The following is a 23085-nucleotide window of genomic DNA, read 5'->3' on the forward strand; positions in this document are numbered from 1 at the left end:
TGGCCAGCTTGGGGGAGAGAAATCGGTTCAGTCAAAATGTGTCAAGCACCATCGTGTAACAGGGACAATTAGTGTGAAGATTGATATTAGGACACGGTCCCTGACTGGAGGCTTTCTCAGTCTAGTGGGTGGCATTAAGGTGACAACATTTTTGAAGAATGTGAGCAGGGCAGAGGCAGGCCCACTCAGGAGTCTGTGCAAGTACAGGGGACACAGCCCTGTGCGCTAATGTCACTTGCGGTGCCTGCTTTGATGTCTCGGGCACTGATGTTAGTTGAAGTTTTGACGGGCAACCTTCCTGCTGTGGCTCTGAGCCCTGGGAGAAGGGCACCGGGTCATTACCCTCCTGGGTCTGCTCGTCCGTTTGATATCCCTCTTTCTGTTCCCAGATTGGATGTCAGGTCTCCGGATGATGAAAGAGTCCAACATGCCGCCTTCTCGTCACTTTTCCCTCTCAATAATGGGGTGGTTATTTTGTCCGTTTTGAACCCTGTAGTCAGCTCACCAGGAAAATAGCCACGCTGCAGCCAAGTGCAACCCTGAGGCGGACCGTTGCCCCTTTTATGGTGAAGAGGGGAATTCTGTGCAGACTAGCAACACTTTCTGTGTGAAGTTGATGTGTTTTGCCAGGATCCTGATGAATCACCCGGCAAATCAGAAACCTGCTTATGTGCTCGGTGACGAGCTCTGTGCTCTCCTTTGGATCAGTTGCGCAGTGACAGGGCCCGTGGGAACCCTGAGAAACTGGACGGGCCGAGTGTTCAGCGGGAAGGGAGAAGGTGCGGGAGGTGCGCACACCTTTCCTCCCCAGAGCCTGCCGTTTGGGGCATGTTCTGCCCCCTCCTCTCAGTCCCTCCTTAGCCTCCCCAACAGCGCCACGTGGGCCTTGGTTTCCCACACTGATTGCAGCCTGGCAGACCTCCCTGCCCTGGAATCCTGCTCTGGCACGCATTAGCTGTGGGACTTTGGGCAAACAGCTTCTCTGAGCCTTCATGTCCCACCTGTAAAATTGGGAATAACAGCATTGACCAGGTACAGGGGTTGAGGGCAGAGGTGACGTGTGTGAGACCCCTGGGAAGGCTCCTGGCATGTTGTGGAGACTCAGGAAATGCTAGTTATCATTTTCTGTGGAGAGGTCACATTCAGAACGTGAATGCCCTAAGAAGGGTGTGAACTGACATAAATTCACACCTACAAGTATTGACCAGTAAAACATTTCCCCCCCAAATCCAGGCTTTTTTTGGACAGGAATCATGGTGATGGAAAATGACAAACGGCACAAGAATTCTGAGTTTTGTGGGGAGGGAGAGAGAAAGGGACAGCTTGGGATGTCATGCATCAGACATTGATGGGGGGCCACTGGGTTTCTATTATAAAAATATACTTGGTTAACCTCATAGTCCATCTGTCCATCCACAACCCCCCTCCCCAGTCCTGTCCTGCTGTGATGAGTTGGTGCCCAGCAGTGCTGGGGGGGGGGGGGGGGCAGGCGGGTTAGAAGTGCTCAACAGCCTAAATACTTTGCTAATTTTTTGTTTTGGTTAATTTTACCTTCCCTTAAAATGTGCTACATTTTGAAAGAAGTCTGCTAGGGAAAGGAAGACTATCTGCCTTAAAAGGCACAGCAGCATTTCTTATCTCATTTGAATGCAAATATCTGAGGCTGACTGACGAGGGGTTGCTGGGGGGTGCTGGGGAAGGAAGGGGAGGAGGAGGGGGATTATTTTAGCTTCTGAATCCATTTTGTTTGTCCCTGTTGAGTTTCTCTATGTCTTCTGCCAAGAATCGGGTATCAGAAGCTCGTTTGGGTGGAGCTGCACCCGCCTCCTGCCCCAATCATGCTCCCTCACTACCTCTTGGAAGAGCTTGGACGCTCCTCTGCTTTGTTGCTTCCTAGACGTTATCAGGACGCCTTTACTTGTTTAATGTTTGGTTTGGGGCCGTGGGCTCCTGGGGGTGGGGGGGGCGGGCTCCGCATCCTGCTTGTGATCCCAGTGCCTGGCATAATGCCCTGCAGATCTGACGCGGTAACGAATGTTTGCTTAATGAAGGACATAGCCAGAGGCGCCTCTTTGCCTCTTTCTGAAGCTCAGAATCAATCTCTTCTTCCTCCTGCCCAAGCCCACCCCTTTGGACCTGCCATCGATTGGAAACCGTGAAAATCAATGGGCAGACGCTCGGAACTAATACGGAGCTGCGGGCAGGTGTCAGCGCGGGGCAAGGCTTGCCTTCTTTTTCCGTTCGCCGTGTCTCATTCACAGAGAATTGAAAGTCCTGCTTTATTTGTTTTGATACAAACTTAATTGTCCCTCCGTGTACACCCCCCACACGCACAGACGGGCCCACACGCGCAGACACGCACGTGCGCTCCACGCGTTAACCGGAGGACCCCGACCCGGCACCTGGAGTCGTTTCTAACCTGCGAAGTACAGCAGTGAACACGTAAAGCGAAATCGAACCTGGCCAGCCTTTCAAACCGGTCGATTTCAAATTAGAGCCGGTGTTAATCCCATTAGAGCGCTCGCCCTCAGCGCTTGGTCTTGGATATGGATTAAAATGTATTCATTAGAGATCTATAAGTATATCCTTAATGGATTAGCTGGGAAAACACTCCTAGAAGAGACTGTGTGGGAGGTGAGGGACCACAGTCCTAATCCGTGTGCCTCGTTTTATATTCGGATGTTTGGTTGGCTTTGGGGTCCGTGGAGATGCCCCAGGTGTCCACTGTAGTGAAGATCTGAGAGTCCTTAGGCTTGAGAGTGGTTGTAAATCCTGAGGCCTCATGACAATGCCTCTCGATCCATGTGTCCAGCGGGAGCGATGGCTCCATGGCGAGAAATGACTGTCCCTTCCCCGAGAGCTCGGAGGGGCCTGAGATACGGGCTAATCGGTAAAGTGCCCCGGTGCTGAGCGGGAGACGAATGTCGTGTCCTGGGTGTGTTTCCTCCCTGGAGTCACAGCTTTACTGACGCTTTCTCCTGCAGGTGACAGTGACTCCCCCACGGCCGCTTCGCTGGGCCCAGCAGGATTCTTCTCTGCTTTCTGGCCGCTAAATGCTTCTCTGCACCACACATTCCAGCTCGGGAAGGAGGGCAGAGCTTCTCGGATGACAATGGACATTCCCGCGGCCAGGATGAGGGCAGAGTGCGTGACCTCAACACCACGAAGGTAAGAGTTCCTCTCTGGTATGTTCCCTGCACCACCGTCTGTCAAAGGATGGGGAGAGTGAGCCTCGCAGTGTGGTGACAGAAACGAAGGTCGCACACCAGGCCCGCTATTTTGATTGTGAAATCGCAGGGCGGTTGGGGCGGGTGGCAGCGGAGGAAGGGAGAGCGTCAGCCTGGAGGGACAGGGTTGAAGGTGTGTTGGGGGTGCGCAGGCCAACCAGGGAAGAGTCTGTGTCCACGTTGCCCTGCCCCCCGCCTCCCGCCCCCCTTGACATTTCCAGTTCAGACTTAAGGGAATCACGCTCCTGTTTTTGGGAAAAGATTCTGTTTGTATCCATTTGAGCCAGTCTGGCTTTAAATGGGTGCTGTGGAGCTGGGGTGGGTCAGAGTCTGGCCAGGTCACAGGTTAGGGGCTTATCAGAAGCACCCGGCCCAGAGACACATTTTCATTTGAGCCACATGATGTTGAAAACATGGTGGGCCGATTCTGATTAAACTTGAGCTATCCCACGTAGAAAACAGGATTTCCAGGCTCTCCTGGAACCCAGAAGATGCATCTGCACCGGCCCTCTGTTCCCACGAAGAACTGTGCCGCTGGGCAGCCTCTGCCTCCCGCAGGAGCAAGGACGGTTCCCCACAGTCCCCAACCAGGCCAGTTCATTTCTTTAACTGACTTGTTTGGCCACCGAGGTGTTTCACTTCGCCATGCCTGGTTTGGTCACTCTGTTAGCTCTTTGACAAAATCATTACAGCCTTTGTCAGTTATTCCAGATAAAAGGGACTATCTTTCACTAGATTGTAGGCAACGATTAGCTCCAAGGGCTGGGGCTGTGGAGATGACAATACATAATCCCTTCCGCGGAAGAGCTTGGAGGCTAATGATAGCAGTGCTCAGACTTGTGGGGGGACTACGGGGGTGGGAGTATGGGGGAGGGGGTAGGAGAACTGTAAAACCCATTAATCTCGTGGTGGGTACTAAAATCACAGTGGACCTGAAGGACTGGGAGAAGGTGAGTGGAGCTGGGAAGCTGGGGGGAGAACTATTACTTTGGCTTAAGTGTATTCAGATTCTCCAAAACTCCCTCGCTGGACACCAGAGGGTCACCACTACAGCCGTTTGTATGTGGGTTCCTCCCTATGGGGTGACAGGGTCCCTACTGCAGAGGGAAGGCTCCCCTCTTGTGGCAAAGTCCACGTTTTTCCTGTTTCTGTTTGAAAACCTTTTTGTCCGTGATTCTTTGCTTTTTAGAAATAGGACTGATTTCTGGCTACTTGGCTCGTGAAGTCACTCAGCCGTCTGAGCAGCCCTCTGCGTGGACATGAGCTGTGTGCGGTACAGGGATCCCTGGAGATTCCAGAGGGGAGCAGCCTCCCTAAACAGGGGTCCAGAGGGGATGAATGCCACTCACTCCTTCCCGCTGGACCAGGTGGAGGGAGTAGGGGCAGGAAGGGGAAGGTAGAGGCATTCTTACCTCCATCTCTTATTTTTGGGATAAGGTTATATATATATATATATGTTGTGCTTTGTTTTCAAAAAACTTTTGCATTTGTCCTTTTACCATCAAAGTGTGTCTCTCGTCCTTTATAGATCAAGAGTCTCCCCTCCCAAGGTCAAGGTCATGTAGCTGGGAAGTAGCAACTCAAACACAAGTTTTTGGAGTCCTAGCCTGTTACTCTTTTCTCAGTTCAGAGTGGGTAGGGGGGCCCGGGGCATTCACTTTGTTCAGTTCAACATATGAAAGCTGGCTTTAGGTTATGAATGTTCTGAAATAGGGTGACCTGGGGCCCCAGTGACGACTTGGACCTGTGTCTTGTCAGCTGTGCCCATGGTGTCAGAACATGTCAGAGGTGGAACAGGCCTCAAAGGACCCTTCCCTTGCTGTCTGTTTGGCCAGGGGGACCCACGTTATATCCAGGCTTCCTCCCTGGGCTGGGCTGAGCTCTTTGGAAGTTTGCTGGAAAGATGGCTCCATGTCAGAGCCTCAGAATGTCCCAGAACGCTGGTCCCTGGAAACAGAGGCTCAAATCCAGAAGGCTCTGAAATTTCGTGTTCTGAGCTCTGGCTCTGGGCATGTGTTTCTAGGTGTCCCATAAACAGTTTTTCTTTCTCAGGATTGCACTACATTAGTTGTGGTAAAAACACTCTGATTTCCAAAGGCCTGAACCAGACCGCCAGCGTCTCTATTTCCAAGTTCACAGTCAGGGTGGACTATGTAATCCTGTTGACATTTCTTCTGCTCTTCTCTGGCCCCATCATTGACTTCTGATGTTCTCTGTCTTTTACATGTGACCCGCACCAGTGCACCGGGGGTTTGCCCTAAGAGGTCATCACCTGGGAAGGTGCCTGGGGGGCGGGGGGCGGTGCTCAATCCCTGGGTTTGTGACAGCAATGATCAGACCTGAGGGGTAGGAGAACTGTTTAGATTGAGTTTAGATTTTCAATTCACTTTACATTTGCTTGCTTTTATTTGGAATATTTTCACATGGCATGGACAGAAATAGAATTTAGTATGACCTACACCTTTTAAAAACATAAACAATTAAAAAATTAATAAAATGAAATGCAGTTTTTTGGTTTTTTTGAGGAATATTCCAAAAAGATGGCAGCCATCAGTGCAGAAAAATGTCCCCTTTTTTCCCTTTGATGAAGGGACTAACGTCAATTTTGTGTGAATGGGAGGGAACAAGGAATCTAGATTTTTATTTCCTTTTATGAAATTGCCTTTAAAGAGTGGTTCTGCCCAATTAAAAACTGGCTTGTGCTGTTATGCTTGCTCTACTTTTCTGAGCAAAGCACATGCACGTCGAAGCCACTGACGCACACATGTCCATACAGATGTGTCAGCCCTGAATAGACACAGTTTTGAGAGCATTTTTCAAGTGAATCTGAGAGCAAGAAGCAGAGAGAGGGGTCAGAGGTTAATGGCTTTGAAGAGGCTTTACGGTGTCACTTGGAGAGAAGTGGACTGATGCAGTTTTTCTTTTAAGCTCCTGGTGAATATGTTGGACCTTTGGCATTTCTGTCCTTCTTTTCAATCTTACAAACACTGAAAGGCACAGGGTGGCCAAACAGCCTGCAGTGTCCTCAGCACAAGTGACTTGGATTGATAGTAGTGAGGGTGCTGCAGTGAGCCCAACCTCTTCTTCAGGGAGAGTCAAAATAGAAGTTGATTTTTCTGCCTCGCATCCAAATGCCTTCTGTACCCACAGAGGTGCCCAATTTGAGCCCCTGTGTGCCCTTGGCGTGCTAGTAGCATAAATCCCTTACCGAAGAGTATGCATTCTTTATAACGATGACCAGCCAGTCCCTCCTTCCTCCCGCTTTATGAAAAAAAATTAAATACTCATATTTGAGTCATAGTGGAAAGAGTCTGCCCCATAAAAGCTGGATAATTTTGCCTAACCGCTGAGCCTCAGGCTTCCCTATTTATAACATGGGAGTATAAGATCTTAGGATTGCTGGAGAATTATAGGAAATGATTCATTCATTCAGTGATAGCTACACAGCCAAGGAAACCAGCGCTACCCGGGCCACTGCTGCTACGAGAAGCTCAGCCCGCCCGCTTAGCTGAAGCGTTGGCTCTCATCCAGGATGCATCCCTTTTTCTGTCTTCAGAAAGCCCCAGAAAAAGAAACCTTTGATTTTAGGATGCATGTTGCCTTTATGATTATAGAGTTTGCGGAATGAAGGGACCTCCTGGTGGGCGTTTTCACCGACATGGAGTGAATAAAAAAGAGGACAGGCAAGAAGGCCGATCTTATGGGCGACGGCAGTGTCCTTTAGAGAAGTGACTGCAGGGCTATCGGGAAATGGGTTACGTACCCCAAGATTATGAGACTGACTTATGCAGAGTATCATAAAGGCAGACACTGGCTTTCTCTCACTGTGGCTTTTCAGGATAGCAAAGGAGATGGAAAGTAATCCACCAGGAGGTCGCGTCCATTAAAATCTTAATGCCAGCTTAGCTCAGACGAGCTGCTTGGAACATTTCACTCCCATACTGGCCATGAGCTTAAGCCTGCTTTCAGAGAGCTGGAGTTCCATAAATACTTGGACCAAGCCAGGAGCTCTGATTTAGGTTCTTCAAAGAAGATATCTAACTAAAAATAGAAAGAAGAGGCAGGAAAAAAAAATCACGTCTTTTGAAGAGGTCAGCGAATCTATTAAATGGTGTGTCAGGCCATGCTGTGGCCTCTGGTTTCATGGGAGCACGTTCAGTGTTTGTGTCCCGGGAGAAAATTATGACCATAGGCCTTCTGCGGGGGTGGGTGGCAGAAGGCTGTGTCCTCTGGTGTGTACACTTATCTCCCCGACGGCCTTGGCTTTCTATAGGTGGAAGGGGCAAGAAGTTCCTTTCCGATGTCGTTTCCTCCTCTGATGGTGTCACCATCTGACCACTTACGCAGAGTGGAAAACATAGTCCCCTTAGCCTTTCAGCTTCCGTGTCCCTTCTTTCCAGTCAGTCACCAAGTTCTGTCAATTCTGTACACTTTATGAACTCCCCTTTAATTTCTCACTTCCCCTCTATACATGCCATGACTGTCTGAGTTCGGGTCCTCTCACCTCCTCTTTCCTGTCCTGTCTCCTTGGCCCCAGCCTGTCCCCCCACAGCTCCCACCCTGCTGATGATGGGATCTCTCTAGGTCACAATCACAAATACAACCGTGCCCACTCACGGGTTAAGGCTGTTTGCTGGTCTTGCCTACAGACTCTTTAGATGATTGTGTAGCATCATTTCGTTCAATGTCATTTTGTTACTGCTTTGATCAGATGCCATCGGAACTTAACTCTTGTTCGTATCAATTTAGTGGATGGTAAATTGGTTTTGTTATATGCTGTTTCACTTAGCATTACAGAACCTATTGACGACATTAAATGAGGACTTGTCTATTCACGATGCGGCTTTTGCACACGCTGTGTTAGGAATTCCCTCTGCCCTTGTTGGTCAGCTCATGTGACGATCCCCTATCTTTGTTTCATCTGCATCTTCTGTTCTGAGGAAGCATCATTGTATTGAATGATGCTCGAAATCTATTCTTTTCTCTCCGAGAAGTGGGTCTGGTGCATCCTGGTTAGCGTCAGGACTGAGAACAGGCTCTGTGTGCTGGGCCCGTATAGACTGGGGTGTCACGGATTGGGGGCGTGTGGGCGATGGCCTGTGAGGGGACGGAGGAGGCGGGAGAGTTTTGTGTCAGGAAACCGATAGTGCAATTAACTTAAAAAGGTTTCTTCCCCTGCGGATGTACCTGAAACACCATCCCATGCGGTGTAACGATATCTTTAAGATAAAGGGTGCTTAAGGACAGAGATCATTATATCCTCTTGATTACCCACATCCAAACGTAGGGAACAGGGCTTTCTCTGAAAGGAGCGAAGCGTGGGGACCTAAGGGGACACCCCTCGCGTGAGAGCTGAGCGAGCCCCCGGGGATGTTTGGGCTGGGGCGAGGCGCAGGGCAGCGGGGAGAGCGGATCCTGAGGGCGCGAGGCGGCGCCCTGGGGACCCGGAGAGATGAGCGACAAGCCGGGCAGCGAGCGCCTGTCACGTCGGCGCCGAGCGGTCCCGAGCGCGGGCGCCTCCCGGTTGAGCCTGGAGAGGCTCCTCTCATGTAAGTGATCCGAAGAGCATTGCCCTTCGGGGGGTGGGAGGTACATCTTAGATGCTTAATAAATAGAGAGCCAAGAATTGGTGTTCATAAAAGTTATACGGCCATCTTTTCTTTTTCCTGAAATATGGATTTACGCACCCAAGAGTTTGAGAAACAGCCCGCTGCCTTGTGTCGGTTTCCCTTTCGTTGCAATGTGTAGGCGCAGCATTGCTTTTCGTCCCATTGCCTGCCTTTGCTTCTGCCGTAGCCGGTCCCCGGTCCCCGGTCCCCGGGCCCCGACAGGGCGGACTGCGACCCCGCGGCCGCGCCCTCGGGCCGGCGCTGATGCGTCTTGTGCTCCCTCCAGGTGCAGCGCGAACGGCGCCGTCTCCCTGCGCAGCCAGCTCCCCGCCGCCCGTGTCCACCATGGTGTTTGGTGAGTTCTTCCATCGCCCTGGACAAGACGAGGAACTTGTCAACCTGAACGTGGGGGGCTTTAAGCAGTCCGTTGACCAAAGCACCCTCCTGCGGTTTCCACACACCAGGCTGGGAAAGCTGCTCGCCTGCCGCTCGGAGGAGGCCATCCTGGAGCTGTGCGATGACTACAGCGTGGCCGACAGAGAGTACTACTTCGATCGCAACCCCTCCTTGTTCAGATACGTCCTGAACTTTTACTACACGGGGAAGCTGCACGTCATGGAGGAGCTGTGCGTGTTCTCCTTCTGCCAGGAGATCGAGTACTGGGGGATCAACGAGCTCTTCCTCGACTCCTGCTGCAGCAACCTCTACCAGGAGCGCAAGGAGGAGACGCGCCACGAGCGGGACTGGGACCAGAAGAGCAACGAGGTGAGCACCGACTCCTCCTTCGAAGAGTCGTCTCTGTTCGAGAAGGAGCTGGAGAAGTTCGACAAGCTGCGGTTTGGCCAGCTGCGGAGGAAGATCTGGGTCCGAATGGAAAACCCGGCCTCCTGCCTGTCGGCCAAGCTCATCGCCCTGTCTTCCCTGAGCGTGGTGCTGGCCTCCATCGCGGCCATGTGCGTCCACAGCATGTCCGAGCTCCAGGGCGAGGACCGGGAGGCGGGCGACCCCGTGCTGGAGGCCGTGGAGGTCGCCTGCATCGCCTGGTTCACCGGCGAGCTCGCCATCCGGCTGGTGGCTGCTCCCTGTCAAAAGAAATTCTGGAAGAACCCCCTGAACATAATCGACTTTGTCTCCATCGTCCCGTTCTACGCCACGTTGGCCGTGGACACCAAGGACGAGGAGAGTGGGGACATCGAGAACATGGGCAAGGTGGTGCAGGTGCTCCGGCTGATGAGGATCTTCCGGATCCTCAAGCTCGCCCGCCACTCGGTGGGCCTTCGGTCCCTGGGCGCCACGCTGAGGCACAGCTACCACGAGGTGGGGCTGCTGCTTCTCTTCCTGTCCGTGGGCATCTCCATCTTCTCCGTGCTCATCTACTCTGTGGAGAAGGATGACCACACATCCAGCCTCAGCAGCATCCCCATCTGCTGGTGGTGGGCCACCATCAGCATGACGACTGTGGGCTATGGAGACACCCACCCCGTCACCTTGGCCGGGAAGCTCATCGCCAGCACGTGCATCATCTGCGGCATCTTGGTGGTGGCCCTTCCCATCACCATCATCTTCAACAAGTTTTCCAAGTACTACCAGAAGCAAAAGGACATTGACGCCGACCAGTGCAGCGAGGAGCCCCCCGAGAAGTGTCCCGAGCTCCCCTACTTCAACATTCGGGATGCCTACGCGCAGCGGGTGCATGCCTTCATCACCAGCCTGTCGTCCGTGGGCATCGTGGTGGGCGACCCTGACTCCACAGATGCCTCGAGCATCGAGGACGCCGAGGACGCTTATAACACGGCGCCCTTGGAGAACTGCACCGCAAGATGAGCAGGGGCGCGTGGGCCTGTCCCCTGCGTCCCTTCCCGATGATAGGTTAACGCAGCTTTATAAACCTCAATGGGTTCGTTAAAATCATTTACTTCTCAGGGTGTACCTTTCAGCCATAGTTGGACACTCATTGCTCCGAAATGATAGAATCCTCTTTATTTTTCTCAGTGAAGTGAATTAAATGCCTTGTTCTGAAATTTATTTTTACAAGAGGGAGTTGTGATATGACTTTGGGGGGAAAAAAGATAAGTGGTGTTGGGTGGGATTTGTTGCTACGGCTTAGGTATCATTCTGTGTTTGTCATTTACTAACATTGAGCTAACTGTCAATTACTGACAAGTAGAATCAAAGGCCCAGCTGACCGAAGGCTACATGCATGTAAGATCCACAACATGAGACAATGCATGTAAATCCATGTTCATGTTCTAGACATGGAAATTAGGAGCCTAATAAACTGCCTGATTCAGTACGGAGAATGTCTTCGTTGTATGTTTTTATGTCAAGTGAGTACATTTCAATATGCTCAGAACTGGCTTGGAAGGAAAACACTCTTTTTGGAGCCTCCATGGTCCTTTCTGTACGTTTTTGAGTTTTGGATGTACATCAACAGTGGGCTAGTTCTTTGATTCAGGAGGCTCTGCTCAGTGCTGATGGGCAGGTAGAAGTTAATGTCCATATAAAACAGCCTGTGCAGTGTAAACTGACAAAGTCAAATCGGCATAGAGGAATGAAACGTGGGCCCGTACAGATACGTTTCCAGCATATATTTTGTATTTTATAATTTCTGTTACTAAGATAAAATTTTGTCACCTGCAAATTATGCAGAGCAGAGTGAACCTACACACTCACAGGCAGAGATGCATTCAGTTAATGGAAGAAAGGAGAAATGTACCAACACACAAATGTGTTTTACTGTGGCCAGAGGAGTGAAACTTAAATCACTGAGAAAAGCTATGCCAGCACCTACAAAATGAGCCACCATTTAAAAATAGCCCTAGAGACAGTAATGTCTGAATCTTGTGTAGAAACCCCTCATAACAAAGGAAGACATACGTACCCATTTCCAGAGCAGTGGCAGAGCAATTCTGTCCCACGCTGAGAGAATTTAGCTAAAGCCTCAATTTCGGAGACACACGGCGACCCTAACTCATGCTGTTAGGCTGGTTTCTTCCCTGAGCTCTCTAGGGTGGAAGAGCCACGTGGATTTCTTATCCAGCTTTTTATGTTTGCAGATGCATTTCATTGAAAGGACATTGTGTGTAGGTTATCGATGAAGGTAACTCTGATTCATCACTCCCCCTAATGTTTCCCTGACTCCTGAGATGGATATAACTGAACAGGGTTTATTGTCACTTTTAAATCTAGAGGCTTATTACATGCATGGGTGGCATCCTTTTGCCCATTAAAAAAAAATCTTCCTTTTCCCCCAAACGCCTTTGATGTTGGTAGAAATATAGTTCTGAAGCATAGCAATAGAATTTGGGACCTGCTTTCATTAAAGATTTCCCAGTTGGTAGTGAAGTAACTGAAGACTGCCTGTGTAGTAATAGTAACAGTGATAGTAATAATAAAGAAATAGTAAAGTAATAACAACAGTGACAGCAATAATAATAAACTACTATGTAAGTGCTTTGCCTATATCATCTCATTTATTCCTTACAATATTCCTCGCATCAGGGTTTATTACCATCTCCATTTTAAGGCGAGGAAGCTGAGGTTCAAGGGGCTCGCTTAGGGTCACACGGTGAGTCATGGAATTGGGCCGAGACCCTGGAGCCGGATCCAGAGCCCGCGCCTTGGCCACAGCATGCACTGCCTCCCGCGCTGATGTGTTCGGGAGTGGGTTTAAGGACTCGTCAGCACATACATCAGCTGAAGAGACAAAGAATAACAAGCTCTGTCAGGCCGATTTTTCTAGTACCTGAGTTGGAAGGGAGAAATGCTGGCCTGTGTACCTTCCCCTCCTGACCCACAGAGCTGACTCGTTTGTTCATAGAGAGGCGTTTTCTAGAAGGCCCTTGAAGCTGGAGCGGGCTCTGCGGTCCTTCCTTGGGCTGAGGGCAGGTGCAGAGGGAGAGCTGTGGTTCTTCAAGGATTCGGGACTCTCATCTGTGGGCTCTGACGGCGAGCTTCCCAAGCCCGGGAACCTGCGTGAGCCGCTGCGGTCGGAGCCGTGCGGGTCCGTTTCTGCCCGTCTTGCCTGTTGATTCCTGGAGCTGGCTCCCCAGAGCCCTCAGCATGGGTGGAGCGGTGGCTTCCTTCTGGGTTGGCCAACTGGAAATCCCTCCCCAGAACCTTCTCAGCTCAGTCCCCACAGTGGTCATCTCTGGTCAGACTCTCTTCCATGTCATTAGGCCTCTGGTGACAAAAAGCTGCAGTGTCTTCTTGTGTTATGTCTCTCTTAGTGTTCCCACCACCCGGGCAGCTCGCCTATTTTCATTCCCGCTTGATAGAGCGACAGGTTCCTTCCTATGACTGACTTTTCTAGGGCTGCTGTGACAAGTTATCACAAACGTGGTGGCTTAAAACAACAGAAATTTATCCCCTCGCAGTTCTGGAGGACAGAAGTTTGAACTGAGTCTCAGGGTCTGAAAATAAGATGCTGCAGGGCTAGTTCCTTTTAGAGGCGAGTGGGGTGGGGAGGGGAAATCCATTGGGTGCCTCTTCAGCTCTGATGGCTGCCTGCATTCCTTAGCTTGTGGACCCCTCATTCCAGTGGACCTTCTCCTCTTCTGTGTCACATTTCTCTCTTCCTCACTCTTATAAGGACACTTGTGATTATATTTAGGAGCCACTTGGATAATACAGGGTGACCTCCCCATATCAAGATCCCTAATTTAATTATATCTGCAAAGTCCCTTTTGTCATATAAGGTAACAATCACAGGTTCCAGGGGTTAGGATCTGGATATCTTTGGGGCTGATATTCAGCCTACTGCACCCAAGTTACCCAGCTACTAAGAAACCTTCATTTCAATGGTGAGCTAATATAAATGCGTCTTATTGGTTGGGGAAAAAAGAACTGTGCGTAAGAACATGGGTTTTGGTGTCAGATAAATGAGTTCTATATAATCTCATTTTGTCTGTGATCATAGACAACCTCTTTAAACTCTCTAAGCCTCAGTCTCCTTATCTGTATATGGGTTGATACCGAGCTTCATATATGGATAGTGTAAGGATTACACTGGCTAATCTGAATCACATGTCTGGTGCAGTGCCATAGGTATTCCATATATTATTATAATGCAAGACTCCTTTTGGCTTATCTCAGTGGTAACCATGCAGGATCAGGCATTTTTCTGTCTGATTGTACTACATTAATAAAATCAAACACAATTTGACTGTCAGTACATTTACAGGCGTCAGCAGAAAGGTAACTGATGACATATCATCATGTGAAAGGACACGGATGCTAATTTAAAATCAAGACATACAAATCTAGAATGGAAGAATCACTCTTAATGTTGGGACAACTTTTAAGTGTATTATAAACGTTTTGGGGAAACAGAAAACAGCACTGAGATGCAATGGATTTGAAGATGGGAGAAGGCAGTGGACCTCGTCAGAATACCTTTTGTTTGCATTCCAGATCTGTTGCTTCTCTCTGAATGCACTTGGGGAAGCCACCTCACCTCTCTCAGCCTCAGTGTCCTGATGTTTGAAAAGGAGGAAACAAGGTCATGGTTGTGAGAATGTGAAGATGCTTTAGGTATGTTCTACAACACTTCAGAGAAACAAGCTACCACGAGGCCCTCCTTTCTTGATAGGAAAGACAAAGAGAAGTAGTAACTACATGTGTGTATAATAGACTTTATTGCATTATTTTAAAAAAATCAATGAACAGAACATTTGGTCCCTGCAGCATTGTGTAGCTTTATTTGAACTCAGTTTTCTCTCCAAGTGAATCCTGCCAGCCTCCAACGTGAGTATACATTTTATGGAAAAGTTCCGCCGTGCTGAAGGCCAGATGTATGAGCACACACGGAGCTCTTTTTCCAGCAGCAATTATCTGATGAAATTGCGCCGTGTCTGCAGCAGGCAAACCGGATTTGTTCCCACTAGAGGAGGGAGCACGTGCTGTGTTATTTATAAACCGTAAAGGATGTTTGTCAGCATGCACAGCACATGCATCCATCCCCGAGTGCGGACAAGAATAGCCTCATTGTCTCCGCAGAGCTAATGATGGATTCATAAATTCTGTCAGCAAATCTCCGGCTGCAAGGAATTCTCCTCCTGGATGCTGATGACTCCAGCCCGAGCAGTTCTAATTGCGACTGAATAGAGGAGTGTGAGGCAGGGGGTCAGGCCCTGGGCCCTTCCCTGGGCCAACTCCAACAGATTCCAGAAGCAAGGGAAGAGTCCTGGTGTACAGTCCATGGTGTCCCAGAGAAGATGACTCATGGAAGGTCACACACTTCAGTCCTCACCTTCACCTCTCCCACTGCCTAGCAAGAGAAAACCTTCAGAGCCGTCTCAGACTCGTCTCGCCCCTCCTGTGGTAGGGGTGGGGTCCACGTAGGCCTTTCCAGGCTCTCAGGGGGGTTGGCTGGCTTTGTTGGGGATGGGGGTGGGACTGGGTCATGTCTGCTCTGCCCTCTGCCTCTGGACCAGCCTGACTGCCCCGCCAGCCCGTGGAAATGAGCTGGGAGCCTGCAGCCTTAGACCCTCCTCACTGCTCCCTTCCAGCCTCCAATGGATCTGGGTGTGACCTGGCTCCTGACTCTCAGCTTTGACTTTCATTCACTATCTGCCCTTGGATCTTGGCAGATGATCTCTCAGTTCCTCACTCCAGTTGCCCTCCTACCTTCAGTCTATGTGTCTCCTCATTTCAGGCCATTTTCACTGTGAGCCTACCCCAGCCGGCCAATCAGGAAAACCCCAACCAGCAGGGGTTCGGCCTCCCCGCTGACAGCCCTGCCGGAGAGACCTGGACGTGTCAGGCTGTTGGAGTCCACGGCCTCGGCTGGCTGATGTAGGCCTGATCAGACATCACTCCAGATTTCATAGCAAGAGTTACCAAGTAGCACTGGGACCCTGGAGCCAAACCTAAGATATTGCATGATTTATCATAAGTTTTTAGATGGATCGCCTTCCCTTGTCTATTTCTGACATCTCCGGTATAATTGTCCCCTTTTCTAACCAGCCAGCCCCAGTGGCACTTGGTGGTTGTCCATAAGCGACTTTATAGAGTTGTTGGTTATTTGTGGCTGCTTTCTGAGTGATAGCAAAGGACCCCAGAGCTTTATTCTGGGTGACTGCCCTCAAAGACTCTGCTTATTTATTATGATTTTGCCATTTGTTCAATAAAAATTTATTAAGGCTCCACTTTACTAAATATCTGTATTATATGTAGATCTATATTGCGATACCTGGTGACAAGGACACAGATCCCGTGTGTAAGAAGCCCAGGTGGGATGGACGCCTAGGATGCCGTGCCTGAAGCAGAGCAGGCGAGAGGCACGGGCCTAGGAGTGCAGAGCTTGCAGCAGGGCCTGGCTTCACCACTTGCTTCTCTGTGACCATGCTCAGGTTACTTAACGTCTCTGAAGCCTCTGTTTTCTCAACTATTAAAAAGGGGCTAAAAAGGCCCATTTCACAAGATTGAGATCATACACATGACGGACACATAGTAGGTGCTCAATAAACACGGCTTTCCTCCTCTTCTTGATGACCAATATTGCACTCTTGGCGAGCTTTTGTTATACAAGATGAACTGAAGCCTTGACATCTGATTGGTGAATCCGCATGGTGTGGACGGTAAACCAGGTGGTTCAGACTTATAATCTCCTTGCTGCCCACCTCACCCTCTGCCCGATAAACTCACGATGTTTCACCCGCATGGTATTAAGTGCCGATGCTGCTCTGAGGTCATGAGCAGCCACCTCTACCCGTGACTGATCATGGGCACAGGCCTGTCCCTCTCCCTCTGGTGATCATGTGCATTGTGAGGCAGGGGAGCCCTGTCTACCTTGGGCGCTTCCCTGAGCAGCTTCAGACTTGCTGACATTTGTGAGTCCAGTATTGCCTCGTCAATGAGGAGTTCTAAAAATACTGTGGACCCAAAATAACTGCCTCATGAACATGGCATGTGAGCGCTGACAGTCATCACCATGGTCCATAAACATTGTGGCAAAGGTTTGTATCCCTCCCTGAGCACCAGACTTCTACAATGGGGCTGCACCGGTTTGCCTGGGACAAGAAGCCTTCATTCCTGATGGTTGAATATTTCGGTCCATCTCAGGAAATCATCTGCAATGAGCAGATCTAGTAAACCTGGACTTTTAAAAGTAGTTTTGACGCCATTGAAGTGTGCTTCTGTATTTGGAGTGGCCGCTGTACAATGATATTACCCAGGTGCTTGACATTGGTTTTAGTGCTTTATATAAACAACCTCATGAAGTGAGGCACTGCTATTATCCTCATTTTACTATTGACAAAACTAAAGACAGAGGGGTTGTTAAAGTTTCTCAAAGTCACGCAGCAATAATTAGGGAGCTAGGATTTGAACCCAGGCACCTGGTTTGACCTCAGAATTCATGCTCTCGACTACTATAAATATACTGGTATAATACTAATTTAAGTCACACGACTAATGGTTATTCAGAAATTTAATCGAAAAGATTTTGACTATCTTAAGATGCTGAGTTTTCAGCATTTACTAATAGCATGACTTCCAAATTTGAATGCTGAGAACTGGTTGCTTTTTATTTCTTGACACTGCTGTTATTGTTGAGTTTCTGCTATGTGACAGGGACTTTCTTGGCTATTGGGGAGAAGACTGGAGGAATGGTAGACATGACCCTGTCAAGAGCTGTGAAGGGTCTGAAATTTTACTCTACTGTGTAGTAGCAAGTTACTTTGCCATAGATTCATGGATGCTGGCAGGGGACACAGGATCCCTGGGTCAGAGGCAAAGGAAAGTTCATTAGTCATAGCAATGGCAGTAAGTAGACTATCAGCATTGACACTTGTGTCCTGGCTCATTTCCAGAGGGTGATGCAAAGGGCACTTGAAGAGAAAAACTGAGCTGAGAGAACCCAAGTCTTTCCTAATGGGAGGTAAGTCTGTCTGTGCTTTGCCCTAGAGGGGGCATTGCCTTTACTAAACTGGACTGTAAGCACGCCTGCCCTTTGTTCTGAGAACACTATCTGGAGCCACTCTCTGTCTTCTGAAGCTGTTCACTCTATAGACATCTTTGAAAAAGTAGATCAGAAAGAAGGCAGTTCATGGGTCTCTTGCGTTTCTTTTTCACCTCACAAGCATGAATTGTCTCCCATGGGGTCCCTGTGCTCCCAAGAATCTAGAAGTTCAGTGTGTGGGTAGGAATCACAGACATGAGATGATCTCATACGGATATGTGGGACCTGCACAATTTGGACTGCAAATATAAATGGCCTCTTGGGGGAAAAGTCATTTTGAGTTTGGGTGGGTGTAGATGTTTTCTCGGATGCGGAGAGATTTTACTAAGTCCGAAGAAAGTGGAGAGTGAATAAAAAGAGAGCTTTTTATGTTGTGTCACAGATGGTGCCTGGTGCCCAGTCGTGCAGAACATGGGACTTGGGTCAGACCTGGGTTCCAGTCTTGGCTCAGTTGTTTATTACTTATGTGCCTTGGGCCATCTCTTTGAACCTCTGGCTGTTGTTTATTGATTTTTTAATTTCCTTTTTCTACGGGGTATGAATACTTATTAGCTGCAGATTTAGAGATCACATTTTGGTCAATATAGTGAAGACTGGTAAGACCTTTGCTCGTCTACATCATTGATGGAGAGTTGAGAAAATGAGTTGGATTTTCTTTGTATTGAGGAAAATTGGTGATATGACCACAACTTACCCAGACTCTTTGAATAATTTTTGATTCCTTCTGTCTTTACCATCAAGACATAGGCACATGATATCCGTTCCCAGGAAGTTTTCTTTGATTACCCTAACCCACACTGACTTTTCTCTCCCTGATTATATCACCATTGCTCTGAACCCACCAATTGTACCCATTGTCCAACGGTGAAGCTCTGACTCTGTAACACTGCTCACATGGCCTTTCTGACCTGGCCGAGGTCTGCCACTTCTTCCTCTCCCCTCCCTGCCCTTTAAATCCTGCTAACCAGCCATACCAAAAGCTGTGTTGTTTACACACCTCCCCCCCTAATTTTTCATGCCTTTGCTTAGACTGCTCCCTCTCTCTGGAAAGCTATCTTACCTACCTCTCATTAGCTCCTTCCTATGTAATATTTATGGATCAGCTCATGAATTACCTCCTTCTTCCTTAAAAATAAAACAACTAAACTTAATTATTATCCTAAATTAATTTCTCTTTCCCTCCCTCCCTCTCTTCCTCCCATGCATCCATCCATCCATCCATCCATGTATCATCTATTATTTATCTATATTTTACTGTATTATTCCCACTGTTAAAATGTGTATACCTGTCTCTTTCTCCATTAGACTCTGGGATATTAAACAGTGACTAATAGGTCCTCAGTGGATATTTTTCCAATGAGTAAATGAAAGCAGTTGAATGATTTTGTGAACAAATGAATGAATGCTTTGGGGCCAACAAACATACCTCTAAGTCCATACCTTCATGGTGAGTGCCCCAAAAGTCATGACCTTGTAGCTCTTACAGCAAGTGGGCTTGAATAAGTAGGTAAAGGGCAGGGCTGGTTCTGGGCACAACCTGTCTTCTCCAGCCCTTCCTTACCTTCTCGCTCCTTACTCTTGCCATCCTGTCACATATCTCTTTGTCATAGGGGCTTAGTCAAAGCTAAAAACCAGTATTAGAAGGAGTCTGGGGAACTAATCCTCACTGAGTCTAACCTTCCCCTTACCCAATGGCATTTTTTTCCCCAGAGAGGCCTCATAAAGAATACTTCCTCCCCTGAAAGAATCCCGAATGCTGAATTCCAGGTAGTGGGCCAGAGAAGAACATAGCGTCTTCACATTGTAGCTCCATCAGCCTCCTGGTCTGGGCACAGGGTGAAAGTGGCACCCTGCTCTCTGCTGTTGCCATCCGGCTTTCCAGGGCCCCAAAGAAAGAAGGCAACCCCTAGTGCCAGCTCAGAGCCACTTTTGAGAAAACAAGCCTTATCTTAGAAGGCTATTGACAAGTTCATTTTTCCATGGCTTCCCAGTGGCATTATGGGGCCCAGTTCCCATGAACCGGAAAACGGGGAGAACATGAGGTGTGGCCACCACCCCTTTCTAAGGCATGCAGTGTGCATGAAGGCCCTAAGGGCATTCATCACCCGTGTCTGTGAATTCTCAAGAAACATGTAATTCTGTGAATTGTTGGATCTGAGTTGGGAATGACCTTGAGATGGATTACAGAGCAGCAGAAAGCCATTTTCCCCATGTCCAAGTTCTCTTGAGAGAGACTCTGACCTTGGGGACAACCCTGGAGAAGTCAGGATGACTGGCTGCATATTGCAGCCCTTGGCACTATGTGTCTTCGGGAAGGGGGGGGTGTCTGTGTGTGCCCATGTGGACATTTTTTTATGTGTGTGTGTATGTTACAGGAGAGGACCAGAACTGGGGGGTTTGTTCATCTTGGATTCAGATCTTGTACTAGCTGAGTGACCTGTGCAACTACTTCCATCTTTAGTTTCCCCATCAGTGGAGATGATGAAATCCACCCAATTTAGTTATCGTGAGGGTTGCATGAAACAGATATGAAGAGCATTCAACTTGACACAGAACGTAGCAAATAGCAGGTGCTCAGTAAATGTACCTATTGTTGCTATAGAAACAGGCTGGATTTATTTGTTTGTTTACTTGCTAACACTCCACCTCATCTACATCCTAAAACTGGGGTCGCTTACAGAGAGTTTAAAGGGATTATTTCCCTAAACATGTTCTAAGCCCAGCTAACAACTTTGGTCAGGACTCTGAGAAAGAGAGATAAGAGAAACAGGAAGATGAGACTAATTAGATGAGAAAAAGTTGGCAAATGTAAAATAAACTGAAAAATATGCATAGCTACACACTTAAAAATATATATATATATATTTTGTACTATAGTTTGGAGCTGCATTATAAAGTAGTTTACAAAGATAAGCTATCTAACATGACAAAGCTAAAATACTAATGGCAATAGATGCGTTCATACTCCAACTGCTTCCCCAAAGGGCTTTAACTTATAAATTTAAAAGAAACAAATGCCAGAAAATTAGTAATAACAAAAAGAACAAAAATGAGTAAACAGAAGAGAAATTCTTGAATAGAGGCGAGACGCTAAGGGTGGTCCCTGTGCCCAGCGAGTAGCCCCTGGAGTCTGCCCCGTCTCGCGTGCGGGGATGCGGACGGGACAGACGCGAGGCCTTGAGCACGGCGCCTCTGTCCTCCCTGCTCGCCCCTCTTGTGCCTCGGCCCCGACTCTGCATGCGATTCCTCCTCGCAGCAGTGCTCCTGCTGGAGGCCTGTGCACCAAACCCTGTCCTCCCAGCTTGACCTTAGCAAAGCATCTCTCAGGACTTCGGCTCAGGCCCCCTCTAGTTGCTTTGTTCCTCTTGGCTGCCCCATCTGGGTTTGTGGGATCCAAATCCCCATCTGAACAGGCGCCGCCTGGGAGAAATGGACCTACTACACCGTCAGCCTCACATGCACGCTGATCGACTGCCTTGCCTGGTTGCATTTGCTTAAGTGTGTGCTTCACCCACTTGGCTGCCCGGGGGTGGAGCCTGACTTTGGGGCCTCCCACTTCTCCTGACTGCGTCTCAGGCCTTGGCTTTCTTTATGCACAGTTGGTGGTTTCCACAAATATAGGCTGGCTTGTCAATTTGCTGATGGGACTCTGTGCAAACATACGCAGGGAAATCACTCTCAGATTTCTGCTAAATAAAATATTTAGACAGGAGAGGCCTTGCTTCTTGGCTGCAAAACAACAGTGACATCAATACACAAGCAACAATAACAGTAGTATCATCTTCAATTTCTGAGCACTTCTGTGCCAGGCTTTGTGCTAGACATGTGGCGCTAAATCTCACAAAATCCCATGAGTAAAGGATAATTGTTATCACCATTCTACAGAGAACAAACTCAGGTACAGGGAAGTTAGAGGAATTTTCTGCGAATCAAATGAGTATTAAATTTTAAACAGAACTCAAAGCTGTCTTCCTGACTCCGAAGGCCAGCCTTCCCCACGCCACTGCATCTTTGGTTCACTCAGCAGCACCCGCGGCCACCAAGCCGAGGAGAACATGATCATTTAAAAATTTATCTTAAAGTGTGGAGAATGGAGAACAGAGGAGAAGAGTGGACGTGAAGAAGCCAGTCAAGAGGCGCGAGACGATGGCGGCTTGTCAGTGTATCTGCCAAGAACGGAGAGCTGTAGGTCACTTTACAAAATGTCCATCAATTTGCCTGAAACAACTCAATCCACCTTTCTGTTAAAATACGTGAGCCCCATTTCTTTCTCAGGTCAAGACTTTGTGAGATGATTTCACTTGAGTCCTCCTGAGGAAGCTGCTTTCCTGCCACCTCTGTTAATTTCCCAAGTGTTTCCCCGCAGAGCTGAAGCCCCATCGTCGGACTGCGGGAGCGGGAGGGGACGTCACTGTCAGCGGCGCCCTCGGTCTCTGTCCACAGGGGACCAGCAGCGCCGGGGAAGCCCCCAGGCAGCGCCAGCCCCACGGGGACTGGTGCCACCCCCCTGAGCCTTGGCGAGCCTCTGAGAGCCAGCTGTCCCGTTTGCGCTGAGGCCCTGGTACCAGCAGCCCAGCTGGGGGTCAGGAAGCCCACTTTTAATTATCAACCGCATGAGAGGGTTTTAAAAGGAATTAATCGTCTCTGTCATTAACGTTAGAACTGAACTGTGCAAGGGAGCTGGCATCCGAGGGCGAAATGCATCCCGCATTCCTCCCAGGTACGTGGCTGTGGGGGACTCTCCGTGGTGAATGAAGGTGCCGTCTATTCCCCAGAATTCTAGGAAGCCCCGTCTTGCAAGGACATCAGAGCAAGTAGATGACAAAAGGGCGCAGGGAACTTCCCTGAGCACGTGCCTGCTGCCCCTCAACCTCACCCCCTTTGTGCGGTGCCCTCGTCCGAGGAGCGACAGGCGTTTTCCCTGCTCCTTTGAAAGGGGCGTCTGCGGATGAAACTCTAGCGTTCGCTTGTCTGAATCCTACCGTGAATTCCAATGAATATTCCCCCCGAGATATGACATTCCCCTCGCCAGCTTCCCGGCCCCCATTTCCAGTCATCTTGTAAACTCTTGTTTAATTTCAGGGATGACTGGTCCCTGGAAATGTTATTTCCACCAAAGCAAGTAATTTCAAACTTGTGACAATAAATGAGTGTGGAATTCTTCCACTCAGAAAAATGCCCCTGGGAAGCGACTCTTGGATTCGGGGAACTTCAGGCAAGTTGGTGCTGATGAAGCGGCGCGGGTGCGGGCCGAGGCCGTCCCACGGAGGGCCTGACCGGGTGCGAG

General features: G+C 49.1%; 1 protein-coding gene across 3 annotated transcripts in view; it reads left to right on the forward strand.

The window, feature by feature from the left end:
* The window catches only part of KCNS3 (potassium voltage-gated channel modifier subfamily S member 3), a 137218-nt gene that overhangs the window by 13858 nt on the left and 100275 nt on the right, over window positions 1-23085 (forward strand). For 2 of the 3 annotated variants that reach the window (XM_016224785.2, XM_016224786.2), the window contains exons 2-3: window positions 2985-3168; window positions 9123-12290. In XM_016224785.2, the coding sequence (XP_016080271.2) occupies window positions 9182-10660 (1479 nt within the window). In that variant the 5' untranslated portion in view covers window positions 2985-3168; window positions 9123-9181 and the 3' untranslated portion in view covers window positions 10661-12290. Of the gene's footprint in view, window positions 1-2984; window positions 3169-9122; window positions 12291-17649; window positions 17718-23085 lie in introns of those variants that run through there. The other variant, XR_015715544.1, reaches the window with a different exon arrangement.

The sequence above is a fragment of the Miniopterus natalensis genome, chromosome 13 (assembly GCF_054644295.1).
Source record: "Miniopterus natalensis isolate mMinNat1 chromosome 13, mMinNat1.hap1, whole genome shotgun sequence".
In the NCBI taxonomy this organism is placed as follows: Eukaryota; Metazoa; Chordata; class Mammalia; order Chiroptera; family Miniopteridae; genus Miniopterus; species Miniopterus natalensis.